A 14,274-nucleotide genomic window follows, 5' to 3' on the forward strand; every position below is an offset into this window, starting at 1 on the left:
TCAATTTGATCTTTTTCTTGATGATAAATTGGTTTTTTACTCGTATTGTTTTAAAACGACTTTTTTTACGACTGACAGTGCTGATAAGATCGAACGTGGATTACGAATAATTATTTTTGTAATATTTGAACTAATTTCTGCTTCTAATGAACTAATTCGCAGGAATTTAACGAAATAACTATAATTTTTTTACATAATTTTCTTACTTTATTAATAGAAATTGCAAACGAGTTATACGTATACAGAATACGCTAATTGTAACAATCTAGTAAGATTAAAAAATTTTGTTATATACAGATGAATTGTAGTCGAAGATTACTCGAAGAGGAAGATAAAGCGAATCTTATTCTTCTAAGTCTATATGATATAAAGCATTATCGATCAAAAGAGATTACAACGAAATACGAAGTTAATTGAAAAGATGAGATAATATTTGTTTAAGAGATTAAATGTCTTTTGAAAATTCAAATATAGTTCTGAAATGAGGAATTAACCATTTCTTAAAGAGGATATTTGTCAGGAAACGAGGAATTAGTTATATTGGGAAAAGATTCACAAGATTTCGTTAATTGCTATCTTCAACTAACGAGAAAATTTCATCACGATCCTTAAAAAGACCTTGAGCGGAACCTTATAAGTTGAAGACACTTTCTAACCGAGGAAAAATATGGATAGTGTCTGAGATATTTTCCCCTGGGAATGGAAATGTAGGATCGAATAAAGAGAAAAGGAAGTTTCGAAGCGATAAATTGATAATAATAGAAGGGCAATTTATATTTTTAAGCTTTTTTTTTTCTCTCTTCAAAGGTAATAACAATTGACGTAACAAATTTATTTAATAAAGAAATTTTATTTCGATAAAACGTCGAAGCATCTTAACGAATTGTATAAATGATTATGCAAATAGCAAAACTCGCATTGCTAGAAATTGTACGATACTGTTTGCGGTGTAGATAAAGAAATAAAATAAAATAGGCAGTATATGTAAAATTCACAAATTAAAGTTTATACACAAGGCACAATAATATCACATGTACTTACAAAATTTGTTCGATGACGTAACGCTACGTTTTTAGGAGTATTGGCATCTTAAATTGTTTCAAGTTATTTAGTCACGAAATTATTTACTTTCGTGTGGAACAATATAACAACAACTTTTTATAAATTCTTCGCTTTTTTTTTAGATCATACAAATAATACAAATAAATTTATCATGACTGAACGTAGTATTTGATTTATAAAAAAAAAATTTACTAGTATACTTTTCCGGGTTTAATGAAAAATATTCAGCGTAATAAACTAGTAGCAACCGAAAAGGGATACATCACATTTATAACGTAAATAATGCCAAGATTTAATAGTTGATATACAAAATATCAATGTATCGATTTTTGTTCTCTTTTCCTCGATGCTCGTCAATGATATTCTGTATATCATTAATAATTTCTAATATTTAAAGTATATATTTATACATAAAAAGATAAACGATGATCGAAGTATTCAATACTTCTTTCGTTAAATATATCTTCGTTATTTTATTAAATTAAAGTTTACAAGATCTGTATTATCGACACAACACACAATTCAACTCGATCATTAGAGGTATAATGATCTTATTATAGAGGAAAAACTTTGGTGAATTCGCGATCGGCATTAAATATTCAATGTACGTTTCAGTTCCGTTAATTACACCGTGTATATACAAAATATTCTATCTACGAAATGTTCCGACATCGCATGGTTAGGATCATGATTTCTATCTTATCGACCGAGATAAGGTAGTTACTTTAAAGATCGTTCGTACGTTCAACCGGCTGTACGCGTTAAATTAGCCCGCCTGGCTTTGGCATATTGTAATATTTCCGGATTTTCGTAAATCATTTGGGCTAACGTCTCTGTTCCAGCCAAGGTGTCGGCCTTGGTTCCCATACACATGGACCATTGTGTCTCCGACAGATCTTTACTGCACTCAACATCGTGATAAACGTGAACCAAATCTTTGTCAGCCGCTCTAAAGATCTTGATATTCGACTTGATTACTTTTTCGTAGAAATCTACGTCCTCCTTGCCCCATCCTTGAATGGATAGATTGAAACCGCCCACGTGTTTGTAATCCTGTTTGTACAAAGAGACAATACCGAATCCAAATTGTCTCCAATATCCCGCCATTTCGTTTATGGCGAACGTGTCTGGACTTTTGGTGTCCCCATAAACGATCTTTGGATCATATTGACTGAATACCACCGGGAAGTATATTTGTCTACCTAAAAGAGTATTGACGCGAATTCTGTAGAGAGCCGACTCGGTAAATGCAATATCGACGTCGATGAACAGCATTAAATCGTCGTTCTTCAATCTCGATACACCGTAATTAAGAGCCTTGGCTCTGGAAAACGTACCAGAAATAGGAATAATATCAATACTGGCGCTACGATACTTGTATTTCAATTGTTCCACCAAATCTATCGTTCGATTGAACGAGTTTTCCGTTTTATGATGATAGAGCATGATCAACAGTGCAGTCCTCTCTCCGCTCGTTAAACAGATTTCTTCGTAATTTTGCAGGAATCTTCGAAAAATCTCGTATCTTCCAGATAATGGTAGAATAAAATGAACGATCTTATCCTTGACCGGATCCACTTCCTCGAAGTTGAAATTCAAATTTAAGAAACCACCGCGGAATATATTTTGCAAGGACTTGTCACTTTCTCGATTTGTTTGCGTTTCGTCAACTTCCACCCCGTCCACTGTTTCTCGTATTTCCACTCCTGCGAATGAGAAAGAAAGAAAGAAAGAAAGAAGAAAAACGATATTTTTCAAAATTCTCATTCGTTTCGCTTTTCATTTCATCGTTTTCTAAAAGCGTTTTCTAAAAGAGAAAATTTCCTAGGCTTACCTGTGAAATGTTGATGAAGATACACGTGCCTCCTAACAGGTAGCGTAACCTTTCTACCTCTGTACTTTCGATACACGAGAAGAAGATCCAATATCGTGTCAGCGCCGTAGGAATCTACTCTTCTGTACCCGTAAAGAGTTGACCTTTCCTCGACTACTCGACCACGCTGCCGTGAACAGGCATTTATGGAAGCCATCACTTCTCTCGTAATGTCCTCCAAACCTTCTTTTATGTCACTGTGAATTCTTCTTCTGGGATTCGAATCCCCTAAGCTGTACTCTGATCTCGACAAGAAATCCCAAGGAATTACTTCGTCGCTTGTCGTCGGTTTGAACGAACGAAGTCCTGCCGAAACACCTGATCAAAGAAAGAAAAATATGATGTAACAAATGGAACGAAAATTAGATTTCTTTCTCTCTCTCTCTCTTTTATAAAAACATCGATAATTATACGGAATAATTTCGTAAGATTATTCATCGTGTATGATAAAATGATTTATCTCTCGGATCCATGGATGTTTTTAAAATCGTATTATTATCACAGGAGCGCGAAATCCGTTTTATGCTCGTACTCGTGAATTAGGCGTGAATACAAAGCGCAGAAGAGACGAAAAATTAGAGTCACGATCGAAGTCTCGATCGTTCCGTGTGATGGGCTCAAACGAATCGTGTCGTGGCTCGCATCTGCTCCGCCACGTATGCCCGACGATCAATTCGCATGGGCTAATCGGTCTAAATGGGTCTATTAATAACGCACATCCAGGGAAACGCGATTGTTCTTGAAATCAATGATTCACGCTCGCCTCGTCAAATATTCCGCAGTTTCGAAAAGCACGCGCGAGGTTTCGAGGATCGAGTTTATCTCAATGACATCGTTTAACACCCACCCATTCCCCGTGTTAATTTCACGACCTCGAAATTCTTGGCAAATATAACCATTTACCCAATATTTCGGTGTCACCGGGATACAGTTTCGAATAAGGTTTGACTGGAAACAGTGGGACACGGTCGGCTATCTCGTAATTCTTCAGATTCTCCACGCTGATCCCCAATTGCTTCGCCATGGTGTAAATATCCCTGTGAAGATTGAGTCTCTCTTGTTGCAGATCTTGAATCTTAAGTCCCTGGAAAACGAGAGAGGGGCAGCTTTTTGCAAACTGATCGCCAAGAGGAAACGATTACGAGATTAACATTACCAACCCTCATGTAATTGTGCAATCTGTACATGTGCGGCGGATTTTTAACAGGATGCAACGTAATAGCACGGTGAACTTCTTTTTTCTTCAAGTTTCCGGTGAACGCTTGCGCCCCGGAACTGTTGTGATATAGGATAGACTGCATCTGCAAAAGCGAAAGCATCCAGTAAATTGTTCCAGCTGTTTTAATTAAGATTAAAGCGACGGAAATAGATGACGTGTCGCCGTTTACTTGGATACAAAATATCGAGATTTCGTCGTTGATCCGCGTCTAATGAGCGATAATATCTTCGAAAAAATTCGAATATTTTTAGAATTTAGGCTCAGAGATTCTAAAATATTGTAAACTTCCTGCCGGTTCACTGGTCTCATAATAAATATTAGCGCGTATACGAAACCGCATCTTACTCGAGGAGCAAGTGTTAATCAAGCTGTGAGACTGGGTGTGGTAGTATCTTATTACGAGGAATTATTCTAGTGTTACATCTCTTGAAATTAACTTGGCCATATTCTAACATCGTTTATTTCAACGTTCCTACAAATTTTACCCGGTTAAAAGAGTTTGAAATTGAAATATGGAATTCTATAAAAAAGGCAGAGAGAGAGAGAGAGAGAGAGAGAGAGAGAGAGAGAGAGAGAGAGAGAGAGAACGTTACAACAATATAATACTCAAATCGTAAATCTGTCGTCATGAGTGTAATGCGTCTCGATCAATCGATAGATTGACATAGAAACAGTATAAAAACATGTACGACGAACACTTGGTAGTTATTGCATGTCGTAAGAATGGCTATTAAGTGTTTCGACCTTACGGCGAGCATGAAGACGGGAACGTATGGGTTGTCAGTAGGTTATTAGGCTACGATTTAGTTCGTATCTAACTACTAACATCCTCGTCTCTCCATTTTACCTTTCGAGTGAAATGTTGTTCAACTCCCAAGTTTATCCTCGAATCGATATTTTCAGATTTCGAGAAGATTTCGTAAATTGCATCTTAGAATCTCTTCTTTCCAGACCAATCGTTTCCAACATACCCTATTTTCCCTATCCATTCGAACTTTTGAACCCAAGCACAAAGAGACAGAAAGAAAAGGAGAAAGAGATCTATCTCTCTTTTTTTTCTTTTTTATTGAAACTTCCTTCCATCCAGAATAATCTTTTCTCTTGACGAAAACAGGCGTAAAAAAATTTTATTGGATCGTGTTTCGATGTTCAATGTTGCCCTTGGCAAAATTGACATAATAATTGGCGTTCCACATCGTGGAACCGCGAGCGCAATCGTGAATGCAAACGTGCAGTTCGATTAAATTATTGCAAGGAGCGCGATAAGAGATTTAAGCGCTTCGTGCTACTAAATTGTTACTTAAGCACTTCGACCTAATGCCGAGTGTCAAGATGGAGGAGAATGACTCGATCTGGCCACTGGGTTAGCAGGGTACTATTCGCTTGTACTTAACGACTAACATCCTCATCTGTGCATTGTACCTTCCGAGTTAACCCAATGATAGCGTACCGTGTATATGATGCAGATGCGTAGCTTATGTTTAAATAATACAATATACACGTCGAATGGAAACAGATCGTTTTAGACCGTTTATGCGAATAATCGCGTTAACGGGGATTGCAAATATCGTTGATCAAATATCGATGGATCGACTCTGATCGTGACGATTTCCCGTTCAGATTAACGCAGAATTCTCAGAAGAATTCCCCTTTTCATCATTCTCGAAGAGAGAAATTTCGCGTGATACGAAAATTGAAATGGAGATATGCGAAAGGACACGCATCGCATTCTGTGGGATATCATGTCGTTGGAACGAACCGTGAGTCTGCGACGACGATCAACAAATTACACGTGTTATCAACGTTCCCATTTATTACGGTGTGTATATCGGGAGAGAGAAGAAAACAGGATGACCAAAAATAGATTTAATAGTTACATGAGTACGAGACACGTCGTCCGTGCAACCGGACGATGCAGAGGAACACGTAGCGCACGGAGCAAGGAGCAAAGTTCGAAAATAAATTTTTCGCCGGCGATAAATAGTCGGGGAGGAAACGGTGGACAGTTTGAAATTTTGCAAGAAAATTTACCTCGTAGCTCCAGGTACAAGGTATACCGGCGTACTTCTGCACGCATCTTCCCAATTCAACGTCTTCGTGCGTGGTGTACAAATGTCTGAGGCAATACTTGATGTGCGGCACGATTCTTCTCAACGTCTCCCTGGACAGAATAACGCCTGGCCCGCCCATGCAAAAATTCTCGTCGTACTCCAACGAGAGGAGGCCGAACTCCTCGGAGTTTCCTCTTCCCGCTTGGCCGATGTACATGGCTCGGTTCGAGTTGACGGATCGTAGCAATTGTTCCAGACGGTCTGTCCTCACGTAAACGTCATCGTCGGCCCTGAGAAACCACTCGAAACGATCCCCGTAGTTGTTCCACATGTACTGAAGCATCATGAACGATTTCTTCTGAGGCGGGTACGTGTCGTCGACTCGCGGCAATGCCACCAAAGGTAGATCGGGACAATTGTTCGGGACGACCGAGTTTTCGGACGAGAAGAAGGCAATTTTTCCTGGAAGCTCTTTGCCCCAAGTCTCGTAGACAGCCTTGGCTCGCGAATCTAGATACTTGCTCGCGGTCATTACGCCCACGAACACCAAACTGCTCGAGGAACTGTTTATCCGTTCATCGTCTTCCAATTTGGGAACGTTTCTCGCCGATGGTTTGATTAACAGCCGCGAGCCAGGCATCGAGGACGCGTAAACGTTTAACCGTTGAGGTTGATGGCTCGAGGAGAGTATCTTGTAGCTTTGGATGAGGAAACCTAAGAGAAGGCCCACTATCAGGCCCAGAATGGCGCTGGCCAGTCCACGTCGTTTACGCATCACTGGGTGAAACGTCACCTCATCCATTGATCTCGTGGAGTCTCTGGATCTCCGGCTGGGTTCATCGTCATCTTTCTAGCACCCGTGATCCCCTTCTTTAATGATTTCAATGTGTTAATTAGCGTAAGTGCTGGAAATTCTTCGTACGATCCCATCGCTCCTCCTTCTCGATACCGAGCACCAATCGCTCAAACCTGTGGAACAACGTTTCATAATAATACCTCTTTTCGATATTCTATATTCGCCACGATTCCAAAATCCAGTGAACAAACGTTGATTGATTTATCATCGTCAGCGTTACGAAAACCGAGAGAGAGAGAGAGAGAGAGAGAGAGAGAGAGAGAGAGAAGAAAAAGAAAAAAAGTAAAGACACCTGAATGAATTTGACGTTCGGCACGTTTCAAAGGAATATAATATTCTTTATATTCATTGGACTTTGGCACGACACGTTCGTTTGCCATTTAAAGAGCAAACTTTAGCTGTGTATTTTTTGCCTTGTTCTCTGTATGACTATAAAAGCGCTCGTTGTTTGGTCAGTCGTTTATTTTTACATCAGTCTTGTGGGAAACGAATTGAACGAAACCGATTATCTTCGTCAAACGATACGTTATCTTCGGATATGATGTAACTAGTCGGTTATTTCGTAAAAACTACCATTACTTACATCGAATATTTTTATCAATAACGCCAATAACTGCATTCCGTCGAATCCCATAATTGTTCGGGAAGATTTCGAAACCTTTGCGAAACGATCGTTCATGTTAATCTGAAAGAAATGCAAAAAAAAAGAAAAAACGGTGGTGTTGGATTATAAACGGCCATTATATTTGGTAAAAAATTGATACGATCAATTATGCACGGTCGATCGAGATCGCACACGTGTCGACCAATACACGACTTGAACTTTTCGTCTCGCCAATTAATATTTGATTTTCAATACTCCACTTCGGTTCCACATTGAATATTTCGTAACTCTTCGATTGTTGAACGCCGATAGATTAATATAATAATTCGTATTCGTTCGTCGTTTGAATCGTGCGTGCATATGGCTCGATGAGACAATCCTATCCTACCGATCGAAACGATCTCTGACTCAATCGATGGATAATATTTAACTTTAATGAATTCGATTATCGCATTTGAATCGGGATCAAGCAACTTGCGAAACTTGAAATTGATTATCCGATTCGAGTATATGGTTTCTGTCGCACAGTTGGTATTTTCTGCTGCTACGTCGTGAGAACGACGATATCAAGACGAACAGCACTGCGCGAGTTTGCAAAACCGCAGGTTAGATAATAGTCGGATAATAGTATATCCAGGAACGAGGACTTGGCGCCGTTAGAAGACTTTCTTGATCAATTAATCCGATGCTTGGCTCATTCCAGTAACACAAATAATGAGAAAACGCGTTTTCTCTAAGAATATTTTGCATTCTTCGGTTTGCACTTTTTCGATTTTTCAAAGGGAATACCGTTAAATATTTTTTTTCTCCCCCTCCCCTCGCCGTGTTTCGAATTTCAAAGAGGACGTAGAAATTGCGTAGCAGTCCCACTTACGCGCGTTTGTCGATCTGTGAAAATATAATATGTGAGAAGCAGGCACATTCGTCTTCCGAACGGTCGAGATTGATTCCCTAAACGGTATAGACGAAGAATTGTCCCTCGAGAAAACCGGTTTCCAGGCAAACTGATATACATATCTTTGCGAATGCGGGCAGTTATCGAATTTCGTTGCACAAAGGAATCGTTTTATTCGCGCGAAACCAACAAGGAAAAACACCTGATGTACCGTAAAATACTAAGTTAACGGTTAATTCGATTCTAAAACAGGGATATATATATATATATTTCCACGAGAATAGAAATGGCATTAAATCACGAGGAAAGGACTTTCTCGTTAACTGTAAATTAATTATTCGTTAAATGAAAGATCGCTTGATGGTCATCGACGATTGTTGCCAGTCGTTATTCACACACCAGTTTCCGTTCTCACAGTCTTCCCGCGTTTATTCTCGGTTGTGGAATGGGGAAAAGAAAAATCCGATTCCCGTTAAAATCCATGGTTAATGCGATTTATCTTGGCTGGTGCAATAATATTCAATAGAAGACGACGCGTAAATTTAATATTCGTCCGCGCCGGGATTAATCTTATCAGTTTGAACAAGATTGCTCCGAATAGTAACACCTCGAAGATAATTCCAAGTGCGAGGAAAATTGGCGCGGCTGTTTTATCGATATTTCCAACGTTCTTCTTCTTTTTCTTCCTATATCTTTCACCAACGAATTCAACGATCAACGATTGGTCTTCATCGTTGAAGGGAATACGCTTTGATACCGTTAGACGCTCGTAGAAATCGATAGATTCGCGTCGACACGATAGTGTTGACAATCGCGATTACACGGTTGAATCGGTAAATCCACGAAATCCCGGTGTTCGTCCCGTTAAAGGATGCGATTCGAAGTGACGTGCAGGAATGAGGAGGTATACTAAAGGCGGGAGAACCGGTTTAAGCCGAAAGTCAGCTCCAGATCTCCGCTAGTTCCTAAGGTAGGGTACGACTCCTAGTTCTTTACGATAAAGATGAATCAGGAAAAAGAAGAATCTCGAAGATCATTATCATTATCGGTATACCACGAATAGAAATACTCGATATACTCCTCGTCTCTTTTAAAATGATCTTCGAGAAAGTGGAAATTGAAATTGAATACACACGACGTATACACGATGAAATTCGTATGAATTTTATATATATATACGTAAGTGTGATATTCAGAAGAGCGACGAAATTTCCATTTATTTTAATCAATTCTACGAGAGGGATTTGCATACGTTTGGTGAGTCACGATAAAGTGGTCGACTGGTTGAACACACGTTGCGGTTAAATTCTCGTCACTGTCCGGTCTCGTTAACTTCCGAACGATTGTATTTTCGAAAGAAAGTTCGGGGGCCGGGATCAAACCGAGTTATTAAAAGTTGTTGCGTGGAACGAGGCCTCCGCTAATTGTTCCCACAGACATCGAGCCGCGGTTGAGGCGAAATCGTACGCGGCAAAAGCCTCGCGCTAGAAGAGCGGACTTGTCGTAGCCGTGACTCGAATCGAAGACGAGCAGTCCGTGGAAGTTTCAAAGAGTCATCGACTTTTCGAGTTCGAGAGGATGATAATAACGAAAGGCTTTTGCGGCCTCTGACGATCGCGGTTCACGGTTGAACAATCTCATTAAACGGCAACCCGACGTTCTAAACAAATATCCTTTGTATTCGAGCCGTCTTAATTTATTAAATGCGGAAGCACTTACGTAAGCCAGCCGGAAAAATAAACTTCGAATTTCATCCTGGGAATTTATAATATCACGCTCGATCGAATTCCATTCTCACTCGCGAAACAACAAGATTCTCACAATCACTGTTCCGATCGAAAATCCTCTCGATCGTTGTTCCGCGTATATACGACACCTTCCTTAACTTTCCACTATTCAATTTATATTAAAATGGTATACGCGCTCCCCTATCAGGCGAAGCAACAAACAGATCTCCATTATTCACTGAATACGTGTACCTTGGTTCTAGAGCAACTTACACTTCTTCCGAGCGGGTTCAGCGTTCGGCGTGTGCACGTGGGTCTTAACTGGCGCCGAAAAAAGCCGGGTTACGGCCCCGCTGCATCCGCCACGGTATGACAGAAACCGTAAACGAAGAGATGATGAGAGAAACGTGGAAAGGCACGGAGGCCCCCGTGCTGGCACCGGCCGCGGTCGTGTTGCGAGCAGGATGTCGGAGCGGCGACTGAACCAGACGAGACTGAAAGCCGGCTAGCAGTCAGCCAGTCGGGCAAGCAGTCGTCAGGCAACAAGCAGTCACCCGGCTAGACCCAGGCAACCTGATCGGCCGGGATATACTAAAGCTTTTCAACGGACGGGGCAGAAACTTTTCGTTCAGATATCAAGGAAATGGAGTCGATATACACAGGCTTAGTTTTATGCTCTTGACCTCGGATACTTTCGATACAATCCGATTCGATAACTTGTCTTCTCTGTCTATTAGATACGATTCATTTATCGTATGATCGTATGATGATACTTTTTTTTTTGCAGGTTCTTGAAAAGTTAAAAGGGAAGATATTGGGAAATTACGTAAGAATTTCTTACGTAGATGTTTTTTAAACGGGCTTGCCGATTTTTGCAATTGGAATCTTCCATGAAGAAAACACGCGAGTGTTCGCGTTGATATATGTGCGATGCATGAAAAACCAATGAACTGTAAAATTACTCTGTGTGTGTGTGTATGTGTATGTGTATATATTATATATTATATATTTCAATAGGAATGTTGCGATCAAATTAGTCGACTCGAAAACGAATGGTTTTCTATTTTTACGGTAGAATTATCGATATAGACCTGATTACCTAAATTTTGGAACAAACGGTATACGGTCGAACGTAAACGGATTCTAAATTTAGAACTCGTGACCCTCTAAAAGTACTCTTATCTGTGGGAACTTTATACACCTCGAGACAACTTTTAAAAAAGACGAGTATGTTTTTTAGAAATTCTAAAAAGTTAAAAAATTTTTTTGAAGCTTTGAAGTTAAATCTTCTTTCCGGACGTGGGTACTATTACTATGTATATATATATATTATCAATTTTATCAATCAAAGATATATAGATACGCGTTCATGATATCGTTACGATACTTAGTGAATTCATTGTCATACGCGATATTACTATTCTCTATTCATGCTCACGTCCGATTGTGAGTAAGCGAGACATTTGTTTACTCTTGTCGAATGCCTAGAGAGGAACGAGTTGTATACACGAGTATATCTGCTTAACGTATTGTGTAACAAGATGCATAAAATAAATGTGTAGCACACACCTACGCGATCGTCGCGTGCTTGCGTTAGAACGTAGTAACGAACGTTACTAAAGGCCGGTTAGTAAGAACAGTCGAAGCTGACACACTATAGCGTCGCGTCCGTAAAGCAGGAACTTCCGTCGAAATAGAAGCGAATTGAACTACCTTTACGCTTCGTGAATTTCATATTATCTCCCATTCGCCATGCTCGATCCTTGCTCGAGCGGAACGATCGGATTAAGACGCGAAGGAGCAACATAGGTGTGTTATAAAAATTTTAAAAAGACCGATCGTGTGTAATGTCGAGCAACACGCAAAAGAAACGGATAGTTCAGCTCGAGTAGTTTCGTTTTTCTTTTTTTTTTCTTTTTTTTTTTTTTTTTTTGGTACAAGCTTGTTCCGCGATTATTTTATCTAGACGAATTATCGTGGTTGGATAACGAGAATTCTAATAGTGATTCAAACGTTTAATTATTTAAATTAAATTAAATTGGCGGGTCGGATGAATCGGGCGAAGAAGGAAAGAGTTGCTCGAGTTAAATAATTTTATTTTTAGCCGCCTTGTGGATATCCTTTAACCGGAAAGGCGGAGGAGAAAGAGGAATCGATCCCTCGAATTATACACACGTGATAACCTTTGATTTTTAGGCCATTTGTTACGATTCTTCGATTAACAGTGTTCATTACTTTCCGGGAAGTTAGATGATTTCTAACTACTATGTGTAAAGGAAAAATTATGAAATGGAAACGAATTGTAAGCAAATGAAAAAGAAATTGTACCGGAATAATCTTGCCCTGTTCATATATTTAGAACTTATTATTATTATTCTTACTCTCTAATGAAATTTATTTAATCAATTTCTTTTTAAAAACGCCTTTTTTAAATGATAAATATAATGATAAATATTTAAACAAAAATTCTGACTTGAAATACATTTTTAAAAATATTTAAGATAAGTCTGATTGTTCAGTTTTGCATGTTTTACATTATCACAGATTTATCAGATGGAAGATTCGATCGTCTATATAGTATAAATAATTATGAAAACAAAAATCATAAAAAAAATTCTATAGAAAAAATTATTTTTGTTTTTTATTAAAAATATTTGCTTAGTGTTAGATTTAATGCAATGTTTTTAATTAATATAATTATGTAATATATAAAATTATGTAAAATCTAATATTTACATCGTTCTGTTTAAGTTCTTTATGAAATTATTACAGATATAAATGTTATTACTCAATGCAATATTTTCTTATGCATTATGCAACGACTAGAAGATTGCATTTTTATGTAAGAGGGAAATTAATATGTTTTGTTTGGTAAAAATTTATGAATTTATAATATATATATTATGATGCAAATACAGGTATGCTTATTCTCACCTCAATTAAGTGAAAAAGACTTAATTTTTTCTGTATATCAAACGAATCTTCTATATTTTAAATTATATGTGACTTAAAGTTTCCCGCCAATATGAAAATAATATGGCGGAAACTCTGTGACGACAGATCGTTGAACCCAGAAATACTACTATATTCAACTAGTATATTTATTTCGACATATTTTTTACTTATCCATTAACAACATAAAAACATTATTATTGACTATTGCATTGATTATTTAGATATATATTGAATTCATTAAATGTACATAATATTTTTTTCAGGGTTGTAATAATTGTAATAATCCAATTCGTATAGATTATGAAATACGTAGATTAATATAAAATATTAATAATAATTGACCGTTTGAACCATATAAATATTAATTATTTTTGTTTCAAATATATAATATTTTTCGAGAAAAAATATAATTATATAAGATAGAAATATTTTAATGAAAATAAAATATAAAATCGTGGTATTTGTATTGCAGAGGGCGTAATTTTCCTGTATGCACGTCCCTGAAGTACTGAATACGATTGCTGATTTGACTAATGTACCAACGGAAGTGACGCGAGTCGCTTCGTTACGTTTACATTCTGTTCTCGACGTCGCGTTCATTGTGGGGAGCCATTACCCTCGTCCGCGCTAAGCATCGTGCCATATTCCCATTCGCGCCCTAATACTAACAACATTCTCGTAGTTTTAAGTGAAATATTATGAGAGTGAAGACCGAAATGGACGACGACGAAAAGGGGTAAGTCTGAATTGTATATTACTAGCCATTGAAAGGTATTTTTTATGCGAGAATTTTCGATCGACGCGTTCATGGACTGTCGAGTTTATTGCGTGGGATCTCCATTGCGTATTGCAGTTACTTCGTATCTCTTACTTGCTTTCAATGTTTGCCTAATCATGAGCTAAATTGCTTATCTATATTATGCAAAACATCATTATGCTTCGTTATTCATATATGATTTTCATGATATGCGAAGCCAATCTTTTTTTCGTGCAGCAATAAACGATGAGATATGTGGTTTTTCGTGAGAGGGG

At 38.2% G+C, this 14,274-nt stretch overlaps 2 protein-coding genes across 5 annotated transcripts in view; one reads left to right on the forward strand and one right to left on the reverse strand.

Annotated features, from left to right (window-relative positions):
* Positions 1-830: 830 nt before the first annotated feature.
* On the reverse strand, positions 831-10,702 carry LOC108000170 (chondroitin sulfate synthase 1). Of its 2 annotated transcripts, none has more exons than XM_017060374.3 (7): positions 10,561-10,702; positions 7,645-7,746; positions 6,186-7,174; positions 4,096-4,236; positions 3,839-4,019; positions 2,897-3,253; positions 831-2,768 (listed from the first exon to the last, which is right to left on the reverse strand). In XM_017060374.3, exons 3-7 carry the CDS (start codon positions 7,005-7,007, stop codon positions 1,807-1,809), a joined length of 2,463 nt encoding a protein of 820 aa, XP_016915863.1. In that variant the 5' UTR covers positions 7,008-7,174; positions 7,645-7,746; positions 10,561-10,702; the 3' UTR covers positions 831-1,806. The 2 variants fall into 2 exon arrangements, with proteins under 2 accessions (XP_016915863.1, XP_016915861.1); XM_017060372.3 differs by lacking the exon at positions 10,561-10,702 and adding an exon at positions 10,280-10,551.
* A 1,204-nt stretch (positions 10,703-11,906) lies between these two features.
* The window catches only part of LOC108000168 (heterogeneous nuclear ribonucleoprotein 27C), a 34,931-nt gene continuing 32,563 nt past the window's right edge, over positions 11,907-14,274 (forward strand). For all 3 annotated transcript variants that reach the window (XM_062083769.1, XM_062083771.1, XM_062083770.1), the window contains exons 1-2: positions 11,907-12,096; positions 13,715-13,978. In XM_062083769.1, coding sequence (XP_061939753.1) covers positions 13,941-13,978 — 38 coding nt within the window. In that variant the 5' untranslated portion in view covers positions 11,907-12,096; positions 13,715-13,940. The remainder of the gene's footprint in view (positions 12,097-13,714; positions 13,979-14,274) is intronic.

Source organism: Apis cerana, linkage group LG13 (genome assembly GCF_029169275.1).
Source record: "Apis cerana isolate GH-2021 linkage group LG13, AcerK_1.0, whole genome shotgun sequence".
Taxonomy (NCBI): Eukaryota; Metazoa; Arthropoda; class Insecta; order Hymenoptera; family Apidae; genus Apis; species Apis cerana.